Source organism: Capra hircus, chromosome 16 (assembly GCF_001704415.2).
Source record: "Capra hircus breed San Clemente chromosome 16, ASM170441v1, whole genome shotgun sequence".
Lineage (NCBI taxonomy): Eukaryota > Metazoa > Chordata > Mammalia > Artiodactyla > Bovidae > Capra > Capra hircus.
In genome coordinates, this window is record NC_030823.1 from 58,331,560 (window position 1) to 58,355,906 (window position 24,347).

Here is a 24,347-nt window from a genome sequence, read left to right on the forward strand (position 1 = left end):
GTGCTCAGCATAGTGAATGAATAAACACCTATTTCAAAGCACATCTTTGGGAAATTTCAAAGCATCTTTGATAAGGAGGACCTTCTAAGAGTTTTCAGGAATTGAAAACAGAAACAAAAATATGCTATATGACATTCGAATAAGAGTGGCATCGAGTTCTTGACAGCGATGTTAGAGGCTAAGACCACAGAGTAGTGCTGTTAAAGTTCCAATTGAACATGACTTCTAAACTGAAATTGTATTTCAAGCTAAACGATCTGTCAAGTAACAGAAGGGGAATATTGAAAAGGACAAGAAGAAGACAGAGGAAATCCCCAAAATATTGGTGAAAGGAAGTCCCGGGATGGTAGCTGGATAGCTGAGACAGTGTCCAGTCCAAATTGGAATAAGGGGATGGAAGGGTTTTAGGCACTTCTCAATTTCATGTCAACTTTTCTAGATAATATTCTTACAGCACTGGGTTTTATTTAGAAATGTTGAGATAAATGCCATAAGAAGAGGCTAAAAATTAAAAGAAAGAATGCCTTTGGTGGGCTGCTGTTTTTTCTTTATTAGCTTATTTGATCTTAACTATAGTTGTTATTTTTCCCACAATGTGCATCTATTAATAAAGTAATGTGTAATTTAAGGAAACAGCCTTCTCTGAATGTGTAAAATCAGCATGATAGTTACTACTTTATAGGGTTCTGTAAAAAAAGGATGTTAAAATTAAGTTCCCCAGCAGAATGTTGGCACATACTGGGTGCTCATTGAATGCTTGTTTCTTTCTTTCAGTCAGTTTTGCTATTCTATGAGAAAAAAAAAAAACCCACAAAACTTAAGTTCCAAACAAGTCAATGTATGAACCCATTTAAAAGCCAACTAGTTTTTAAGTAGGGCACTGAAATTTCAGACTTTAAGAATAAACTATATATTATTTAATAGATCATGACAAGCATTCTAGATTCCAGATTTTTCATGAAAGCAACTCCTTTCATTTAAAAAATGTCACAGATAGTAAAAATGTAATCAGAAATGAAGTACACACCCCACAATTAATTTGACAAAATTTAGACCCTTTCTTTCAACCACTCTGGATGTACTTCTTGCTAATAATAGTATAGGAAAAATCTATCTCCAGTAATATTTAGATCAATGTTTATTAACATTGATGTATTTTGGTTGATGATATTGTTGACTAAATTGCCTTATCAGAGTCATTTGTGGCAGAAAAAACATAAATGTTGTTGGCTGCTAAAGTGAAGGCATGGATGGGAATCCACCTGCCAATGTGGGGGACGTGGGTTCAGTCCCTGGTCGGGGAAGATTTCACATGCCACAGAGCATTTAAGCCCCGTGTGCCTCAACACTGACGTCTGCGAGCCTAGAGCCATGCTCTGAACAAGAGAGGCCACTGCAGTGAGGAGCCAGTGTGCCACCGCTGGGGGCAGCCCCCACTCTCCGCCCCCAGAGAAAGCCCACGCACAGCAGCAGGGACCCAGCACAGCTAGTTTCAGTTCCGCTTTATTATAGCATTATGGTCAGGCGACTAGTAAGCCTGGCACAGTCTTTCCTTAAAGTTGTTTCACTGGGTAAGTCCAGAAGATTGAGCTAATACTGGCCTGGAATATGAGGACCATAGAGTGATGTGTTACTTTGTTTTACTGTTGCTGCTTGAAATATGTACCCAAGATCCTTCAGGCTACTATCCTTCATGCCCACTGAGAAGTTATTTCACAGAGCATTTCGTTTGTACCCCTCCTTGGGTAATTTATAATGTCATCATTTTCATATCAAAGCACCTACAATTACAGTATAGGGTCTATAGTGTCTTATTTCAGATATTCTTGGTAAGAATAATATTCTTTTGACAAAGTTACAGACTTTATCGGGCTTCCATGGTGGCTGAGAGGGTGAAGTGTCTGCCTACAATGCAGGAGACCCAGGTTTGATCCCTGGGTCAGGAAGATACCCTGGAGAAGGAAATGGCACCCCACTCCAGTACTCTTGCCTGGAAAATCCCATGGATGGAGGAGCATGGTAGGCTACCGTCCATGGGGTCACAAAGAGTCAGACACAACTGAGCGACTTCACTTTCCTTTTCCTTTCACAGGTTTTATCACATGATGGCAGTTGCAGGGGATGTATGCTAGATCATGTTATAAACGCATTAAAAGTGTTCTCTGGTAAAACAATTAAGCGTAAAAATGGAAGGAAAGCGTAAATGGAAGGAAAAGAAAATAATTTAGACAGTGTGGCAATGATAGCTTGTAAATGATAGCTGGTAAATAAAGAAATCCATACAGATAGTTATCACAAAGCTTTTTGAAGGAAAGATGCCATGTCAAATCAGGGATGAATGATATTAATTGTTCTCACACAACCCCCCTCTCCCTGCCTTTTACAGCCTCCCTCACCCAAACACACAAAATACTATTTTTATTTTGTTTTAACAAACTCTTATATAGTGGTTTGTGCCCGGGATTATTCTAAGCACTTGGCAAATAAATATTTACTTACTAAACTCTGTTAGCTAGGTACTATTATTATCCTTGTTTGTTTGCTTTTTAAATATTTCATGAAACCAAGGTGGTGCTTTTCCAGGGCCTCTGTAAGTAGTGAATGGCACTGCTGGTATTTGAACCTGGTAATCTGGCCCTAGAGTTAGTCCTGTGAACGTCTGTGCTCTTTCTGCTGCTTGCCTTGGAGTGATGAACAAAAGAGGAAGAGTTCTCTACTCCGGGTCCTATGATGCCGTCAATGGTTATTTCCTTATGCCATTAAAAAAAAAATTATTAGCAGAGTTGTCTGTTTTACTGTCACTTAGTGGAAAATAATGTGCAGTCATTTATTCAAAAATATAAAAACAGAATATGGAGGTTTTTGTTGCTGTTGGCAGTTTTGGGAATAGCTGTGATGAATGAAATTCTGTTTACTAAAGATGCAACTTCACGCATCATTTAGAGAACTTCTTTACCAAGAACATGTTCGGCACTTAATAACACTCAATAAATATTGAGTCTAATTAAACAGTGAACAAGGATGCACTATATATTTACAGCATTTTCCAATTCATCATATTCTTTTTAATTTCACGTTTGCTTGGGTATGGTGTAGAATTTAAAATATGTGTCATAAATGTCTTAGGAAGCTTTGAATGTTTTATATGTTGTTGAATGATCATTTAAATCATGCAACAGCTGATGGTACAGGGTAAAGCATGATCCATAATAATTGTATGTTACAAACTCATTTTGTCCTAAAAATTCTCTAAGGACAAAATTATATCCTTAATTAAAGTCAGTGTTGTGGCCTTTCTCTTGCCAATGTGATATTTCCTAACATGAGGGGGAAAGGAATATTTCCAGTTCTCATACACAGACATCCCTGTTGTTACTTCTCTGGATGGCCTCCTGAGAGATCTAATAATAGGAGTGTGAGTCTGTCCTTAGTCACCAGCGACTATTTCCTTAGCAAATTCATTAACCTCTCTCTTATCTCTCAATTTGTAACCCCAGTAAATTACCAGTTAAGTGTTAGACTTCCCTGAAATATAGCTCTTTTTCACTCATCTCTGTTTTCTATCAGTATGACATTTAAAGAGCAGTATGTTAAACAGGTTATTTAGATTTAAATTCATTCAAAAACCTAAGCCATCTGTGCTCTGATTTTATTACATCCTAGGGCAGATTTATCTATTGATAGTAACCACTGTTGAAGATAGGTTAAAGAATATAGTTCACGCATATAATCGTAATTCTTGAATATGTTAAAAAATTTTTTTTCATTTTTTAATGGGATATATCACTACTGTCATCGAAACAAATCTCTCAGAGATTATTTTCAAGTTTTTCAATGGTTTTTTAGCTTCAGCAATAGTAAATTTATATGCCATCTTTTATTGCCAAGAGAAAATATGTTATCCATTGTGATGGATAGAAAAAATTGTTATTAAAGCAGATGGTAAATCCTTGAATGTAGTGTTTTTGTTGCTGAGCTACATGGTATTTTTGTTTGTTTGTTTATTGTTTTTTGGTAGGATTGCTGGTTTAAAATTGACTGTGTGCCTTGTCTCATAATTCTGTGCCTTTTCTATCATAGTGTTCATCTTTTCTGGAAGACTAACATTTCTTATTATGTAGAACTTTATTTGATAATTATAAATTGTTTTAACTGTATGGACAGATATTTAGAAGAAAGTTTTAACTTCTTGAAGTTATTTTTTATATTTACTGATATTTTCTAAACCAAAAAATGATTATTCATGGAGTTATTTTCATGTCCACAGTGTTTTACATTTTGGCAGATCATTCATCTCAGCTTTTAAAATAAGATAAAAATCTCATATTATTACTTAGGAACTTTCAAATATAACCCTTCTCAAAAAATAGGGGGAACATATATGTATTTCAAAATGTAATATTTGAAATGAAAATGTAAAAAGACTAACATCATAAAATGGGATAGAGTTGCCCTCTTGGAGCCTAGAATAAAATTGAAAAAGGGTCTAATTTTTATTACTGTCACCATCCTAATGGTTCAGAAGTACTGAATAGAAGTACCACTGATTAATTTTCCCCTTGCTTAAGGATTTAAGTTTTCTTTGGGGAATGGATTTTCTATTAAAAAAAATCTGAACCATCTTTAAATAAATCGAATCTATTTGACATAATATCATATAAATTTAAGGTGTACAATGTGTTACTTTGATAACATTTATGTATTGTAACATGATAGCCATTGTAGCACTATTTATCATGTTATGTAATTGTGATACAATTTTGTTGCCTGTATTTATTATATGTGCATTAGATCACTGTGGCCTGTTTAAACACTATCCTTTGCAAGTTTGTACCCTTAAATATCAGTTTTATCCCCTCAAACCCATCCCCTGGTAACCACCATTATTATCTGATTGTTTGAGTTTGACACTTTATATTTCACATATAAAGTTTATGTCATACAGTATTGGTCTCTCTCTGTCTGACTTACCTCACTTATCAAACTGTGTTCAGGATCCTTGCATGCTGTCAAAAATGTCAGGCTATCCTTCTTTCTTACTGCTGAATAATAATTCATATATATGGTATATAAACCATATCATATTTCTCCATTCATCTGTTGATGGGCATTTAGGTTGTTTCTGTATTTTGAATATTGTGAATAAAGCTGCAATAAGTGTGGGAGTGTATATATTTCTTAAAAACACTGTTTTCATTTCCTTTGGGTATGTACTCAGTAGTGGAGTTACTGGACTGTATGGTAGACCTACTTTTAACTTTTTGAGAAACCGCCATATTGTTTTCCATACTATTGAACCAATTTGTATTCCCATCAGTAGTGTATGAGGGTTCCTTTTTTTCTTTTTTTTTGTGGCATCCTTACCAGAACCTGTTGTCCCTTGTCTTTTAGATGATGACCATTTTGACAGGTGTGAGGTGATAGTGCTTCACTGTCGTTTTGATCTGCATTTCCCTGCTGATGTGATATTGTGCATCTTTTCATGCATCCGTTGTCCATTTTGATGTTCTCTTTGCTTCACAATTTACCTCTTGGCATTCTACTAGACTTTAGCTTGCTTCAGATAGCTGTAAGAGAATAATGGAAGTAATAAAGTCCACTTACCCTGCATGGTGCAGTAGTATTTGGATTTTATAGTACATGCATACGTTATTGTGTCAGTGATATGCAAAAGATGACTGTACCATATTTTTTGCTTTTCATAAGTAGGTTTATTGAAACAGTAGCCCACACTTACAAATATTCTTTAACATTAAGGCAAAAGCAAATGCCTAATGACATACTTTTACTGAAACCAAATGTTATCTGCATTAAATGGGGAAAGTGGACTAAAGTCTTCAGTTGTGACAGTAGATGAACTTAACAGGAAATCAACAAGCTGAGCAGATAGTTGTATTTTCAAAGGCACTGAAGAAAATGAGTTTTTGATGGCTTTATTAGAGTTCAGCTTAAGCTCTTAAATGAGGAGAGCCAATGTCATAGGCATGTCCTTGGCTCCGTGAACACATTGAGATCTCCATTAATATCCAGCCCTGCCCCAGAAAGCTGTTAGTTGCTTTCTGATGTTTATTAATGAATTCTTTTCATAGAAATAGAAATGTTGCTTTTGTTTCCATAGTATATTTTTTACTCTTACACTCAAAGTAGAAAAAGATTTGCTTGGAGTTTTCCACATAGGTGTTTTTTTTTTTTCCTTTGAAATATGGCACTATTCCTATAAGAGCCTGACTGTTGAAAAGGGTGACTGATGTGTGAGTTTTGCCTGCTCTGTGTAATGCTTTCTCCTGGCCAGTGGCCGTTTCAGGTAAGACTGCAGATGCAGTCTACTAAATCGTCTTTGCTGGAGAAGTAAGGCAGTGCTCTGATGCCTCGCCAGGAGTTGTGGAAACATCGTGGAGCCATCAGAATGGTCGCTTGTTTGGCATGTGCCTTCTCTAAACACTCGTGAGTCTCTGCTAACCATCCGACGAACAGGTCCTCGCTCCCTATAATGCCTTTTTTTTTTAATCAAAAGATAAGTTTGCCTTGTGGTCCCATCATATACAAATAAAATGAAAAAAAATCAGAGTTTCAGTGGTATTTTTGAATAAGTGGGTGACTGTGATATTTGTCATTCCAATTATAAACAATGATTTCCTTTTCTAATACGAACTCCAAAAAGAATGCAGTGGGAAGGCCACAGCATCAGAATGTTAGTCTGGTTTTTGAGGAGACATTCAAAGAAACTGTGTTTGTGGTTAGAGGAAGCTGTGTTTCTGATCATCTGTCTGTTCAGAAGAGGGAGTGTGCATGTGCAGTGATGTACACCTTAGTATGCGTGTAGAGTGATGTACACCTCAGTTTGACTGCTGTTGGTATGTATATCTGCTTGGAAGAGGAGACAACATATAGTAACAGGATTTTTTGTTTGCTCATTTTTAAATTTGTTAATAAGAAAATGGATGTGCAAGTAACTTCATTATATTCAACTAGCTTAATTTTTGTGCCCTTTAATTTTCAGAAAAGCATGCACCTATGGTTTTAGAGTTTCTTAATGGCTGTCATGAGGCTTCCCAGGTGGCTGCCTTTACCAGCTTCTTTACCACATGGGTTTGATCACTGAGTCAGGAAGATTCCCCTGGAGAAGGAAATGGCAACCCATGGCCAGTATTCTTGCTTGGAACATCCCATTGACAGAGGAGCCTGGTGGGCTACAGTCCTTGGGGTTACAAAGAGTCGGACACAAGTTAGCAATTAAACAGCCACAACAAATGGCTATCACGTTGACGTCTATATCTGTACCAAAGTCAGAGTTCCTAATTACTTTTGTAAAGGGTAGGGGGAAAATACACTATCCATATTCTTCAAAGTTTATAAAACATACTATTTGATTGACTCATTACTAGGAAAAAAACATCCTAGCCTTCTGAAAACAAAACCAATATTTGTTGACTCTGAGCTTGGACAGTCACATAGATACAGCCTTCAGTAGTCTACTTATACCCGTTTTCAAGCCATTTGTTTATTTAGCAAATATTTACTAAGCATTTATTGTGGGCAGACACTATATTAGTTCCAAGAAGGACAAGAAGAAAGTGCTATGTTAAGTTATAATAGAACCATAGTTTGACAAGATGATGACCAAATTTTGAATTTGATTTAGCTCTTATTTCTGTTTGAATTATAATACGATTTTCAGAATCAGAAAAGACATTTAAAATTATCTACTCCAACCCTTCATCCAGTGTTTGAATCTTTCGTATTATTCATTTGATCATTGCTGATATTTGACTGTTTTTGACTTTTTAAAAATGGCATTTTCATATAGTTCAACCTAATGGAACTATTATTAAGTACAGAGTTTGCTCATGACAGTGTAAAATGGGTTAGTGAAGACAACCCTATCAAACTGTCTGTATGGGGGAGAAATGTAAAACCAGATATTAACCAAATAGTGGCTATTTGCAGAAATAAAATGGCTCAAGTGCCTTCATCTAACCAGAAGGAAGATTCTGGGTGCTGAATTAAGGGTTCATCTTGTGTGATCCATTATGTCATTTCAAACCTTCTTCACACTCTACAAGGCTCTTAAACCCACCAGGGATATTCTGCATGGACTTGGATTTCAGTTACTTTGTAACTTGAGTTTGCGGCCATTTACTCAGGGTTCCCCAGCTTCTTAGAGAACACCTTCCTAGTGTTGTAGTTGAAGATGTTCTTCGTCTCTCCAGTCCCTGCCCTGGCTTTGGCAGCACAGCACATGGCTGTGGGTTCATAGACATTTAAAGTTACATCGAAAATCAACATCTAGGGATCAGGATTTCACCTAGTATAGTTCAGTTCAGTTCAGTCGCTCAGTCATGTCCGACTCTTTGCAACCCCATGAATTGCAGCACGCCAGGCCTCCCTGTCCATCACCAACTCCCAGAGTTCAACCACACCCATGTCCATCGAGTCGGTAATGCCATCCAGCCATCTCATCCTCTGTCGTCCCCTTCTCCTCCTGCCCCCAATCCCTCCCAGCATCAGAATCTTTTCCAATGAGTCAACTTTTTGCATGAGGTGGCCAAAATACTGGAGTTTCAGCTTCAGCATCATTCCCTCCAAAGAAATCCCAGGGCTGATCTCCTTCAAAACCTAATTGGGTAAATGGTGAAATGACTATTTTCCCTTACAGTTGGCTTCAATTAGTTACTTGAACTCACACATTCCTGTTTCACTTACATACAAGTGCTAGCCTCTGGCATCAGAAAAATGGATATGCTGTGGTGTGCATCCTCAAGTTACTCTAAGCACACTTCAGTCTAAGTACTTTAAAAAGCTTTGGTAAGTGAAATATATTCTTTCATTCATCCATTCATCCAAGCATCACTTATTACGTACCTATTAAGCCAGGCACTGTGTTAGGCTCTAGTGATAAAGCTGAAAACAAGAACAAGCCCCTTCTTCATCTACATCATATTCTGATGGTGAAATGAGACATTAGACATCAATACTAGTATAATGTTAGATAATGATGAAAGCTATAAAGAAAAAGAAACTAGTAGAGAGTAAAAAAAAAATAGTACAAAGGAGAATGTAATCATCTCTGCGTAGGAAATGAGGTAAACCACCCTAAGAATATAATTTTAAATCTGGGTTTTGAAGAGTAGATAAGAGTATGACAGGCAGACCAGGCAAGGAAGAAACTTCTAGATAGAGAAGCAGCAACAAACAGTAAGGCTGGAAGACATAAAAACAGGAGATTACAAATAGGAATGCTATTTGTAAAAAAGATGTAGTATAGGAATAATATGGTGTATAATATCCTTTGAAGAGTGTTGAAATAACGTCCTATTTGGATATGTGAGAAATTGTTTCCTTGAGAGTACTCAGATTTACTCAAGTATCAAAACTCCAGGTAGTAGTAAAAGTGCTCTTTGCAGAACTCAATAAATTATTGTTCTGATTCACCTTCAAATATCTGAAAATGTCATTATTGGTCTGAATTTGGAACTGTTCCAGGCATCTTTAAGGTTAATTAAGAGTAATAGATTCTAACATTTTAAAATACATTCAAGAAGAAAAAACTCACTTTTGAGAAAATCGAATACATGAACTTTCTCTGTCATTTCGGGAAAGATTGCTATTCTTTTTATTTTTAATCAGACTAATGACTTTAAAATTTTTTTAATTAATTAATGTAGTTCTAGCTGCACTGGGTCATTCTTGCTGTGCTCAGGCTCTCTCTAGGTGCCACAAGGGGGCCACTCTCTAGCTGTAAGCACATAGGCCTCCCAGTGCGCTGGCTTCTCTTGTTGCCGAGGGCAGGCTCAGGCCTTGCGGTGTGCGGTCCCAGTTGCCTTAGGGCACATGGAATCTTCCCTGAACAGGGATCGAACCCGTGTCCCCCGCACTGGCACCCAGATTCTTAATCACTGGACCATCAGAGAAACCCGCTGTTCTTTTTTATCATCAGAACCTGAGTGTTGTTCAGTAGTATAGTTGGAGAACTGCTGTGCTACAGTTATTCATCAGATGGGCTGCCAACCTGTGTGGGAAGCGTTAGGGAATCTAACTGTCTCTTGTAGCAGGCAGCCCCTTTGGAAAGTCCCTTGCAGTGGCTCTGATTTCCTTTCATTGAGCTGAAATCTCTCTCTGATAATTTAGTCTCACCATTTAGACTCTAACTCTTGGAGATAATGACGGAAGTCATGACCTATTTCAGAAATATTCTGGGGAATAATAATTAAAAATAATCTCAGTATACTTTGCTCTGTTTTAAGGTTGATTATAAATGAGGCTGGTCTTCCCTGGTGACTCAGTGGTAAAGAATCTGCCTGTCAATGCAGGAGACTTGGGTTTGATCCCTGGGTCAGAAAGATCCCCTGGAGAAGGAAATTACAACCCATTCCAGTATTCTTGCCTGGGAGAATCCCATGGACAGAGGAGCCATGAAGGCTACAATCTATGGGATTGCAAAAGAGTCGGACATGACTTAGCAACTAAAACAATAACAAAACATATGAGACTAACAATGATAAAGGTTAAAAGCTCACCTGGGTGTGAAGAGGGTAGGAGGTGTCGGTGTTTTGTTCCGTAGAGGGCAAGGTGGGAGTCTATGGTCTCTTAAGTCTTCAAACTCTTAGTTTGTTCTTTCTGTATAACGTTTTGTTTATGTCTTTTCTCCCTCTGTAATTCTTATTTGAGTAGCCATAGGGTTTACAGGAATAGTTCTTCTGATGTAGAAATATGATACCCAAAGTAAAAAGAGGAAAATGCAGTGTTAGAGTATTATGATCCTTGAAGTAAAATGAAACCCGATAACCAAAATCAAATTATGATGGAATTAAAGGAGACTTTATGCATCATTGAAACTTGGAGAGGCAAAAGGGAAGAGGAAATAGGGTGCCAAAGATATATACATTCATATTTATCACACATATATGTACATACATGCAAATATATCTGTGTGAAAACATATTGATCGTATATGAGAGATATATTATTTAATACATATATATACAAACATGTAAATACAGAAAATAAATGTATTTCCATCAGCTGTTTGTGAAAAGGAAGATAACGGATTGAAACTGGGCTCCTCTCCTGTCTGTCCTGTTCCACTGTCTGAAGTGGCAGGTGGAATCCACTCAGTAATTCAGAGAGTGAATTTTTTAATTGATCAGTCCTGACATGCTAACCTCAGCAACTGAGCAGCTGCATAATGTGTTAGGTCATCATACCAATAATGAAGATTACATCATTGACCTGCCTCCTTTTTTTGGAATGTAGAGAAAAACAAACCCTAGAAATATGTCAGAGTTTCAAACAAACCAAAATAATGACTGAGCATACTGATACTATCTGTAGTTTCATCACAACTTATTGACTAATCAGTTAGGAACCATTCTGTTTATAAAATTAATTTTTAATTATAGTTTATTTTTAAAATGAAGTTCTAGCTTAAGACCTGAATGAAAAGTTTCAGAGGAATTAAGTTTTTCTTTTTCTAAATTTGAAATATTACTGTTGTGAGAAAGTGTTGCACCGAGTGACTTTAAGATAGCAATATATGTGTTAACAAACTTCTATATATACATCAGCTGTAAGATATTTCCCTGGGCTTTGTACTTTGAAAAGTTTATATTTTAATTCAGCAGTAACACTCAAAATAAGAATCTCTGAAATTTGTTTTATATTTCTATTCCTAAAACAGGACAGATTTTGAAATAGATTGCTTAAAAAAAAAATGAATCGCTTCTTAAAACTCACAGATGTACACATCCACCCATGGGACAGAAGAAGTGAATTAAATACCTCGCTTGGTAAATCACATTGCTTCTCCTGAGCTAGACTGCCTGCACCCAGTGCTGTGAAAGAGACACGCTGTGAGCAGGAAGGATAGCTATTGTTCAGTGCTCTCTAGCAAAAGAACTGGGGGGAGGGGGGGTTTGGGGGGTGAGTTTGACTGGCGTTGGCTCTGGCTTTTCTGCATTCCAATCTGTCTGAGGCATTGAGCGGGAGCAAAAAAACAGAGAGAGAGAGAGAGAGCAGGAGCGTGAACAAGCACAGCTAGTGCGGTACAGAAAGTGTTTTGAGTTTCTGACTGGCATGCCGGAAAGATCATGTTAGCAACACCCAGAAACTTCACGGAATGCAGACCCCAGGTAAGAGTTCCTAGAATCCATCTGAGACAGAAGTTAAAAGTTTGTATATATTTAAAGGGTATCTGTGCTTTTTCAAAATTCACAAATGAAATGACTATTTACTTTTGTACTTATCGGCTTAAAAAAAAATGGGTTGGTTTTCATTAACTGTGAGTTCACAGGAGTACTGTGTGGAGACTGTCAACATCCAGTACACAATCCAGATTAAAAATAGCCTTCTGAGAAACTCAGATAAATGCAAGGTGTGATGATCGCAGCAAAGTACTGACGCTGCAACATTTACTCTTTCTTTTAACCATTTGAAGTGGATGTTTATTCTAGTTTTTCCCTAGATTCTTTATGAAATACTAAGATACCTAGGAATGGATATAGCCCATTTCTCTCAGAGAGAGACAAAATATATCAACCATTAATAATAATAATATAACAGCCTTGCCTGAATCTCAGTAGCATGTAGTAAATCTGTTTCATTTGGCAAGTTCAACAGGTTGGATCCATAGACAGCAGTAAGAGTTCAAATGAGAACTTTGCTTGTTTTTTTGTTTTGTTTTTTGTTTTTTTGCCCAAGGTAGACTTTTAATATCCTTTGCCAATAGATGACGTCAGAAACTTTAACTAATTAGCTCACTGAAAGTTAAATCTGAAAGAGACTTGAGACTCATCTGCTGCAGTCCACACTCTTCCTTTTCAATGAGAACATTGAGGTGTAAGGGATTTGGTGCTTGCTCAAGATCACAGCATTAGAACAGAATTGAAATGAAAATGCAGATCTCCTGATTTGCAGTTTACTGGTGTTTTTTTTTCATGGTTCCAGATACAGTTAGGCTTTATACTTTGTCCATACTGTGTCTGCTGGCTCAGGTACCATGAGTTATTGCCTAAAGACCAAATAGATCATAAATCTAGATTGAAATATTATGGGGAGGAGATGTTGGCAGATGGATGTCATCAATATTGATATCATATTCATTCAAAACCAAAAATATATGACAAAGTATTGGTATTTATCAGAATAAAAAGCAGCTTTCAGTTAAGGAAAATGACCGCAGTTTGTATGTTGCTTTTATATAAACAATTACATAGCTGTAGCATATTCTAAATGCCTATATACGAAATTAAGATTCAAGTTGATTTTAATCTCTTTTAAAGACTTTGGGACTTAGTCATTTTCCGTATAATTGAAGTTAGTAAAACTTCTTTTGGGTAGCATTATCCCATATTCAGTGCCTTCTCTATGTTTATATTTTTTTAATGTAAGATAACATTTTAAAATTATCCAACTGTTTGAACCAATCTCTTCCTTATCTAAGATCCAGCTCAGTTTCTCTCCATTTGTAAGGGTCCTCTGTTACTTCACCTCATGAATTATGTGCTTGAGGGTAACTTAAGTGGAGGATCTTGAGAGTCACAACAGACAGTGAACATCTGTCTTCATACATTTTCATTTAGTCTCCGAAAAGGTTGCTGCCCTTTCCATTTTTCTGGAGACCATTGTGGAGTTGAGAGAGACCACACTATTCTAGTGAGCTAAATAGTAAAGATAGCCACTGTCAAAAGGATCTGTCATGGCTCTTTACAGTCCCTGGGAACAAGTTAGCTTGATTTGGCTCCAAGCACAGTGAAGGGATGTAGTGTTTTTGTGTTAAAGCTTGACCTGCTATTCCAGTTTTTGACTAAGTCTGTGTAAATGGGGTTGTGATTTACAAGTCTGTGAGTGATGAGCAGTAAGTTGTAAGGAACAGTTTTATTACTGCTCTCGGCTATCGGAAATCAAATTACAAAGTGACATTCTCCACCCAGTAGGAAACAAGAGACTGTTTGTCGTACTGCCGAATCCATTATTAAAACACACTGTTTATAAGAGAACTGATGGCTGTGAGAATGAGGACATAATGCTCTGTCCAGTTTAACAGTGTTCACGTTGTGTTACACAGGGCTTAGAGTTTTCTCTCATCTTTTATCCTGCTGGAGTATGTGCAAGGACTGCCATGATACATGCGTGTATATTATGTTATGTGTATATATGATAGCTGAGTGGATGGATGGATGGATAGCTAGATAGACAGACAAAAATGGACTTTTGGCCTTAGTGTAATTCCCCATGTTAGAAACAGTCAGGTCATTAATCTGTTGCTGGTATTTTACTGACCTAAGTTGAAAAAAACTATTAGCCAATCTAATAATTATAAAATTTGCTACTGTGTATTGGAAAGAGAAAAATATTAGAAGGAAACACATGACTCCTTTTTCTCTCCTGAATACAAATGTCAGATTATGCTGGTTTATGTTTCGAAAGACACTTGTGCTAATAAGGTGCCCATTTTATGACTAAAGGCACATTGTAAATGGGAAGGGAGTGGGTAGGATGAAATGAATGGTATGAGGAAAGAAATTCTCTTATGTATGTGAAACAATTTTCTTTTGACCAATTTTTTTTTGAAGGCAGGCCCATTTTCACTGCTCATGGTTTTTTTTCTTGATACTAGTTTTTCTAAATTTTTTTCAAGAAATATATATCCATATAGTTGATATATTAAATTTGCAAAGAAGGTGAAGAGCTCTGTAATGTAGCCATGACATTTTTCTGATAAAAGTTTGGCTATAGTTGATCAAAACTTTTGTCTCATTTAGAGGATTTATTAATACGTCTTCCCCACTGCAATTTCTTTCTACTTTGGGGGTATAATTCTGGATTCTGTATCCTCATTAAAGTTGTAAGAATGAAATCTCTATAAACAAAAGTAAAGATGAAGGACAGTCCAAGGGGCAGAAGCTTGAGGCTGGATGTGTAAAACACTGAATTGTCAAATTAATTTTTTACTCATAAAGGTAACCTGATTCGCCACTCAAAACTCTGGCAATCCTTCTGTGTAGAAACATGGTTGTGTTTCCCCTCCTGCTCCAGTCCTGACCTTCAGCGGCCTCTAAAGAGGGAGTCACACTGGCTTTGTTCTTTCTGTTCTTTCACGCTCTCTAGCGGTTGTTTGCGGTGGTTCTTGTTTTCAGTTCCCTGTATATCAGTTTTTCGTGAAGAAGCCGGTGGCTGTGTGGTGAAATAAGGTTCACAAGACTCTTACACTTAGTTGTATAAACTTTCTAAAATATCTAATTCTGTAGTGCGGAGAGAGAGAATAACTGATAGTGTCCTGTTGTTTCCTGGTAAACAGTGAGTCAAGAAAATGAGTCATGACTCAGCAATGTGAATCCTCATACAGCTCTTTTGTTTTTCTTTATTTTTTTCTTTCTGTGTATGTGTGTGTGCGCGCGCCCTAATCGGAATTCAGTCTATCAAAGCTCCACATGTAATTATGGATATGATGTCAGCTTCTGTTTGGAAGCCTAAAGCGTTGCCACTGAGAATATGTTCTTTGTGCATACTTGACAAATAGGAGAGACTTACTGAATCGTCATTAAAATTCAGATGAAGGTCTTTATCTTCTCTGGTACCTTGCTCACTCTTACCTTCTCCGGTACTTCGCTCACCCCTACTCAGACCTTAACATGCTGCTGAATGAAGAGTTCTCTGAACTTAAACATGTGAAGAGGGAGCCAGTGAGGAGTTCTTATCAAGAATGAGACTATAAAACCCCGCATTTCTGTCATTCTCCGGTTTGAGGTATTTTATAAATAAGTGAATTGCTGAAATAGTAAGTTGTGAAGTTAGTGTAGGTTAATACAGTTCTCTTCTTTGAAGAAAAAAAGTGACCTGGTTCTGCATGCTCTCTTTTGTTAGACTTTTGAAAGTAAGCAAGGAGGTTTAGGTGCCAGGATGAAGCCAGTGTCATTCAGGATCAGGTGACACCTAGCATAGTCAACCTGTTGGACAAGTTGCTTGCTCTGATGTATTGCATTTAATTCCACAGACTACAGAGTACCTTTGAAAACCTTAGCAGCATGCTACTGTTGTATAGTTAACTATTCATACTTACTACCTTTAGTTAATATGAAGACTAAAAAAAAATGGATATTCTCTTTTTAATACTCTGGTTTGTAACTTTCTAGCTAGATTATATTTCAAATAGATCGTGTGTAGTTGATTTGATTTCTGGTCTCTCCAGTGAGATAGGAGAAGATAAGATGTTTGGGTCCCTACTACAAGAATTCCCTTTTCTAGGAACACCTAGACTATAAAGTGAGGGAAAGTCGCTCAGTCGTGTCTGACTCTTTGCAACCCCATGGACTGTACAGTTCATGGAACTCTCTAGGCCAGAATACTGGAGTGGTTAGCCTTCTCCTTCTCCAAGACTATAAAGTGTCAGGTAAATGAAATAATTTATTTCATTTTTTTTTTTAAAAAAGGAGTGATGTGTCAAAGGGAGTGCAGAAAGAACCACTTGAAAGAATTGGGTTTGCTCAGTCAAAGGACAGGACAAGACGTGATATGTCTGTGAACAAGGAAGGATAATCATCTTTTGTATACCAAGAGCTCATTATGATGAGCTCATTTCTAAGACTTTGTTTGGTATGGTTATATTTCTTAGCATTTTCTCAAAGTGTGGGAGACAAACCACTCAAAGAAAGAGTAGTAGATTATTGAATTACTATCTGCATATAGTAAAGGAATTGTATCACAGTAATACAGTGGAGTAATCACAGTAATACATGAGTTGGGGTAAACTCCAGAAGTTGGTGATAGACAGGGAGGCCTGGTGTGCTGTGGTTCATGGGGTCGCAAAGAGTCGGACACGACTGAGCGACTGAACTGAACTGAACTGAATATAGTTAGCTTACATACATCTTGATATTTTTCTTGAAGCATTTTTGCCTCCACTTGAAACTCAGTGAAACATCACAGTAGTTTCCTGAAACAATATCACTCTATTTTATGAGTACTATTATTTTACTTGCAAATATTTGCACAGTGACAACTGCTAAAATTGTGAAATATATTTTTAGTAATTTTGGTTTTCTTCATTTCCTTTTCTTATAAGTACGGTATAAGCACTTAGTATTTGATGATCAGCTTTTTAAGGTAAATTTTCCAAAGAATTAGCTTTTTTTCCCCAGTTGGAGCCAGTGTTGACCATTTTTATTAAAACCAAAAACATGGTGTAAGGAAGAATGCCTAAGAGATACTGCTGTCATTACAAAGAATGAAAACAAGTCTCTCTTGGAAACCATTTTTATTAACAAAACCAAAATGTACTATTCAAAGCAAATTTACTGTAATATAAAAGGCAGAAGTCTTTTTAGAAAGTTTAGAAGTTGCTTGTTTTATTTGTTTTGTTGTAAATGGAAGAGTATTTAAAACCAGAAGGCAGGCTTTCCTCTGGTCTTTTTAAAAGAAAAATCCAACAATTTATTTACCAGTTTTTCTCAGAAGCATGTCTTCTGAGAAACTTTAAAATGTGAACAAATTGCAAAATATATTTGACAATGAAATTTTAATTAACTAGAAATAGTGAACTTCAAGGATGTGACTATTTTATTGCTGTAAAGTACTGTGATTTATGACAGCTTCCCAGTAGATTTCTTCCAGTGTCAGAAATTATAAGACCATTTTCATTTTGCTTAGTTCTTGAATTAAATATTTAAAGATAGACTTTTTCTTTCTCTTTTCCCCTGTCAAACCCATGTTACAGGAGAATAGAAACTAGTCTTTTTTTTTTTTTTAAGGCTCTTCAGGTTTAATCCAGATGTTGCTTATGTTACATTTTTCTCTGACAGTCTAAAAAGAGATTATTTTTAAATTTTAATATCCAAACATAATATATAACAAACTCCTCTCGCACACCTGTGAAAAAAAGGCAAGGCTTCAATGCCCATTTTAAAAAAGAGCTCATCCAAATGGCTATTCAATATATGAAAAGTTTCATTATTCATCAGGAAAATGCAAATTTAAACCAAAATTACATCAGGATATCTAAAATGAAAAAAAGAAATACCAAATGTTGACAAGGATCTAGAACAAAAGGAGTTGTTCTAGATTCTAAAACAAGAATCTAAAGAATTGTTTTGGGTTCTAGACAAGAACCTAAAACAGAATGAAGAACACACTGCTGATGAGAATATAGATTTTTATGACTAGTTTGAAGAAAAACTAAGATCATGGCATCTGGTCCCATCATTTTATGGCAAACAGATGGGGAAGCAATGGAAACAGTAACAGACTTTATTTTGAGGGGCTCCAGAATCATTGCAGATGGTGACTGCAGCCATGAAATGAAAAAACCCTTGCTCCTTGGAAGAAAAGCTATGGCCAACCTAGACAGCATATTAAAAAGCAGAGACATTACTTTGTCAACAAAGGTCCATCTAGTCAAGGCTATGGTTTTTCCAGTAGTCATGTATGGATATGAGAGTTAGACTGTAAAGAAAATTGAGGGCCAAAGAATAGATGCTTTTGAACTGTGGTACTGGGGAAGACTCTTCAGAGTCCCTTGGACTGCAAAGAGACCCAACCGGTCCATCCTAAAGGAAATCAGTCCTGAATATTTACTGGAAGGACTGATGCTAAAGCTGAAACTCCAGTAGTTGGCCACCTGATGTGAAGAACTGACTCATTTGAAAAGACCCTGATGCTGGAAAAGATTTAAGGTGGGAGGATGAGATGGTTAGATGGCATCACCAATTCAATGGACATGAGTTTGAGTGAACTCCGGGAGTTGGTGATGGACAGGGAAGCCTGGCGTGCTGCAGTCCATGGGGTTGCAAAGAGTCAGACACGACAGAGCTAAACCTGAACTGTCTATGTGTGCAGTCAGGAACTTTACATTTGGTGTCATTTAAAGGATTAGGTGGAGAAAGTCTCACGCAGACCGGGTTTGTAAGTGAATCTTCAAAAGAAAACTGCAAGATGTGAATAACAGAACTACCAGACTGTTGATAAGCTTTCAAAGTACCATTCATAAGCACTCAAAGACATATAAAACACTAACTTTCATGTCCTAAATATTTTATAATAGTAACAATTTATATATATATATTTTTGTAGTATATCTAAAGATATAAATGTACTCATACCAAGCACATTAATTTTTACATAGTTATTAATTAGTTCATGATACAAATTTAATGAGTTTTCTGTACTTTGGCTTTAATATCATTTTGCTTTAAAAGCATTTCTATGCTTTAGAGAATATGTGATTACTTGTTTTATTGGAAGAAAAATAAACATTTTAAAACCACTTTTTCATCACTGTGGAATGTGGAAGTATCCAACAAAATAAGTAGAAGATAATAAATGTTAAGTTCCTTCATTTTCTTTTCAAAAATACAAACATGATATATTTTTGACCATGCTTTTCTTCTCTTCTCAGGTAAATCACCCCTCTCCTTCCAATCCTGCCAATTCTGAATCATTAAAATGCATGTGTTTAGCTCTATTTCTGTATTCATTTACAACAGTCTTTTCCACTTGTTGTTCAGTTGCTAAGTCATATCCGACTCTTTGCAACCCCATGGGCTATAGCTTACTGGGCTCCTCTGTCCTCTACTATCTCCCACAGTTTGTTCAAATTCATGCCCATTCATATTTCATCAGCTTTACTCAAGCTTAAGGTTTTCATGTCAGTATACTACATTAGTTATCTGTTGCTGTTATAAACAACCATACACTCAATGACTTAAAGCAACACCTATTAATATTTATCATTTCACAGGTTATGCAGAACCAGAATATGGGTAGGGTGTAGTTGGTTGTCTGCTGGGAGTATCACAAAGTCAGCAACCAAAATATCAGCAGACTGCCTCCTCATACGGAGCTCAGAGTCTTCTTGTAGCACTGAGATCCTTTCTTTTTTGCTGGCTATTGGGAGGGAATCATTCTCAGCTCCTAGAGATCACCTTTGGCTCTCATTCCTGTGGCACTCCGAGAACATGGCAACTTACTTCTCCAGAGTCAATGAGAGAATCTTACTCTAGTCTGGTATGATGGAGTCCAATATAAAATGCAGCAATCACAAGAGTGACTGTACCATCATCTTTGCCATATAATACAGCTGAGTCAAGGGAGTGGCTATCCCATCTTAGTAACAGATCTTGGGTCCTACATACACCCAAGGGTAGAGGATTATACAAAAATGTGGGTACCATATATATCCACATCATAAACACCAAGCCCTTGTTCATGATTCTTAATTGTGCTTCTTTTTTTCCCCTTCTCAAATTGAATATAGACCATTCTATTGAAGTTAATGATACTCTAATTCTGGCAGGTTAACAATCTTACCTTTCTTTCCATTAATATTAGTTTCATGAGGCGTGTGCTTTTCTGTGACAGCAGCATTTTCATTCTCACTCTGCCACCCATTTTTTAATAAAATAAAAAGACAATATTATTGTGCAAATATTGCCAAACAGATTCTGATGCCAAATTAACTGTTGATGAACATGTGACCCTGCCTCATATTTATCATCAACTGATGAATGACAGTCCTGAATTTTTTTAAATTATTGAATTAAAAAGTTACAGACCTGTGCATTCTCAAGTTATTCTACTGTTGAAGAATGCTATAAACTCTCAGGAAATCCCTAGGCATCTAAAGATGTTGTTTTAATATTTTTAAAATTTCATGCCATTTTAATATTTCAAAGAAAAATAATACATTGAAGATGTCTTTTCATTTCATTATATTTATACCTGTAGATCCTTAAAGGCTGCACATTATTCCACTGTAGATTTACCTGTTCCCCTCCTTAAGAACACTTAGTGTTTTTAGTTTTTGCCACTATCAACTTTATGTTAAACATCTTCATACATACATATCTATGTTCAATTGCTTGTGTTGATATATCTGTAGGACTGGTTCCTAGAAATAGAAACAAAGGTAATTTACATTTCAACACTTGATAGATACTGTTAAATAGCCTTGCAAATTTGTTCAGGATGTCTTTTTTATTTCTATTTGAAGTTTTAAATTTTTATGTTTCCTTAATCTCTCTTTTCTGTCATAATTTCTGGCTTTTGTGTGATGCTTACAAAGGCCTTTCTCAATAAGATTAGGTCTTTATCTGGAATTTATTTTTGGATTTTTGAAATGAGATTTTTTTTTTTTCAGTTGTAGAGTCAGTTGTCAACCTTTTGTTGAATAGCCTACTCTTTCCATACTGATTCGAAAAGTGCTCTTTATCATCGGCTAAATGTTATGTGTTTTTTTCTGGATTCTTTTTCTGTTCCATAATTCTATTCCTGTGTCAATATCAAAGTGTTTTAATGCTTATAGATTTTAATATGTTTCTCCTACTGATGTAGCAAACTCTAATTAGTTAGTTCTTCCTTTTCAAATGTATTTGGCTTTTCACTCATACATTTACTTTTCCAAATGAACTGTAGAAGCAAATCATCCCCCACTGCCAGCCAAAAACAAACAAACAAAAAAATGTGTGTTGACATTTCATCTGGTATTATGATGAGTATATATATTATTTGGTGGAGAATCAACTTTCATACCCATTTCTAAGTTTTAGTTGTTTTAAACTGTATATAAAAGGCAAGTTTTATATATTGTTTTGGGACTTATTTTTTTCACTTAAATATTATATGATTAATATCTTTCCGTGTTGTTGTTGTGTTCTTTATATTTTTGACTACTGTATGACTTTTACATTATTAAATATGCCAAACCAATTTAGAGTTTAGATTGGGTTTGGTACTAGGGTTCCATCTTTTCATTGAAGCGTGTTTGGTTTGTTAACTAAAGTTTGCTATCAGTATCAGTGCTACTATGAACATTCTTGAACGTATCTTACTCATTTGCAGCAGTTTCTTTTTGCTGTATTCCTAGGAGTGGAATTTTGGGGTCTTAGGGTGACTAATAATGCCAAACTATTTTCCACCAATAATGTGTATAAGAGATTCACATTATCCCTAATACTTAATATTGTCAGAATTTTAAATTTTAGTCTTGTAATGAAGAGTAAATGTTTGGTTTGCAAAACCTGATTGCCAGTGATACTGAATAGTTTTTGTAGGTCTATATATGTTAATGCTTTGGTGAAATTATTTTTCTCTCTTGTTCATTTTTCTATTGAGTTGTTAGGATTCTTTTGTTAATACGAAGAAGTTCTCCACTGATCTCCCATAGCCTATTGGGCACCTACCAACCTGGGGAGTTCATCATTCAGTGTCCTATCTTTTTGCCTTTTCATGCTGTTCATGGGGTTCTCAAGGCAAGAATATTGAAGTGGTTGCCACTCCCTTCTCCAGTGGACCACATTTTATCAGAACTCTCCACTATGACCCGTCCGTCTTGGGTGGCCCTACACAGCATGGCTCATAGTTTCATTGAGTTAGACAAGGCTATGGTCCATGTGATCAGTTTGGTTAGTTTTCTGGGATTGTGGTTTTCATTCTGTCTGCCTTCTGATAGATAAGGATAAAAGCAAAACCAATACAATATTGTAAAGTAATTAGCCTCCAATTAAATAAATTTATATATTTTTTAAAAAGGCTTATGGAAGCTTCCTGATTGGAGAGACTGGCTGAGGGGGAAACTGGATATTGCTCTGATGGGCAGGCCCATTCTCAGTAAATCTTTAATCCAGTTTTCTGTTGATGGGCGGGGCTGTGTTCCCTCCTTGTTGTTTGACCTGAGGCCAAACTATGGTGGAGATAATGAAAATAATGGCAGCCTCCTTCAAAAGTTCCCATGCACTGCAGCGCTCAGTGCCCCTGACCCTGCAAGAGGCGACTGTAGACCCACGCCTCCGCCAGAGACTCCTGGACACTCACGGGCAAGTCTGGGTCAGTCTCTTGTGGGGTCACTGCTCCTTTCTCCTGGGTCCTGGTGTGCACTAGGTTCTGTGTGTGCCCTCCAAGAGTCTGTTTCCCCAGTCCATCAAGGCTCTATGTTGTCACCCTGCTTATTTAACTTATATGTAGCATACATCATGCAAAATGCCAGGCTGGATGAAGCACAAGCTGGAATCAAGATTGCTGGGAGAAATATCAATAACCTCAGATATGCAGATGACACCATCCTTATGGCAGAAAGTGAAGAACTAAAGAGCCTCTTGATGAAAGTGAAAGAGGAGAGTGAAAAGGTTAGCTTAAAACTCAACTTTCAGATAACTAAAATCATGGCATCTGATCCCATCAATCGTGGCAAATAGATGGGGAAACAATGAAAACGGTGAGAGACTTTATTTTCTTGGGTTCCAAAATCACTGCGGATGGTGACTGCAGCTATAAAATGAAAAGAACCTTGCTTCTTGGAAGAAAAGCTATGACCAACCTAGAGAGCATATTAAAAAGCAGAGACATTACTTTATCAACAAAGATCCGTCTGGTAAGAGCTATGGTTCTTCCAGTAGTTATGTACAGATGTGAGAGTTGGACTATAAAGAAAGCTGAGCACTGAAGAATTGATGCTTTTGAACTGTGGAGTTAGAGAAGACTCTTGAGAATCCCTTGGACTGCAAGGACATCAAACCAGTCAGGAAATTAGTCCTGAATATTCATTGGAAGGACTGATGCTGAAGCTGAAACTCCAATACTTTGGCTACCTGATACGAAAAACTGACTCTTGGAAAAGACCCTGATGCTGGAAAAGATTGAAGGTGGGAGAAGGGGATGACAGAGGATGATGAGATGGTTGGATGGCATCACCGACTCGATGGACATGAGTTTGAGTAAACTCTGGGAGTTGGTGATGGACAGGGAAACCTGGCATACTGCAGTCCATGGGGTCGCAAAGAGTCAGACATGACTGAGCGAGTGAACTGAACTGAACTGATGAAGTTCTTTTAATGTTCTTGTTAGTAACCCTTAACACTTGTGTGTATTGTGAATATATTCTCAAGTTGTAACATATCCTTTCGCTTTCTTTTTTTAAGGTCATTGAATGGACAAAAGTTCATAATTTTGTGTAGACAAACTTATCAGTGTTTTAAAGTTAATATTTCATGTTTACAAAATTATTTCCTACCCCAGGGCCTCAAGATAATTTTTATTAGGAGTTTTAACTTTTGGCTCTGGACTTTTAAGCTCTTACTCAAAAGAGGAGTTGGTTTCCATGTTATATGTTTATGCTTCTTTCACATTGATAACTTTTACTTGCCATGTTTATTGAATTCAGTTCAGTTCAGCTGAGTCGCTCAGTCGTGTCCAACTCTTTGCAACCCCTTGAATCGCAGCACGCCAGGCCTCCCTATCCATCACCATCTCCCGGAGTTCACTCAGACTCACGTTCATCAAGTCCATGATGCCATCCAGCCATCTCATCCTCGGTCGTCCCCTTCTCCTCTTGCCCCCAATCCCTCCCAGATCAAAGTCTTTTC

General features: G+C 36.8%; 1 protein-coding gene across 7 annotated transcripts in view; it reads left to right on the plus strand.

The window, feature by feature from the left end:
* The window catches only part of RASAL2 (RAS protein activator like 2), a 392,645-nt gene that overhangs the window by 230,713 nt on the left and 137,585 nt on the right, over nucleotides 1-24,347 (plus strand). Inside the window, exon 1 of one of the 7 annotated variants that reach the window (XM_018060643.1) lies at nucleotides 11,971-12,128. The exons of 5 other annotated variants lie outside the window; for them this stretch is intronic. In XM_018060643.1, the coding sequence (XP_017916132.1) occupies nucleotides 12,087-12,128 (42 nt within the window). In that variant the 5' untranslated portion in view covers nucleotides 11,971-12,086. Of the gene's footprint in view, nucleotides 1-11,970; nucleotides 12,129-24,347 lie in introns of those variants that run through there. One more of the 7 variants, XM_018060642.1, reaches the window with a different exon arrangement.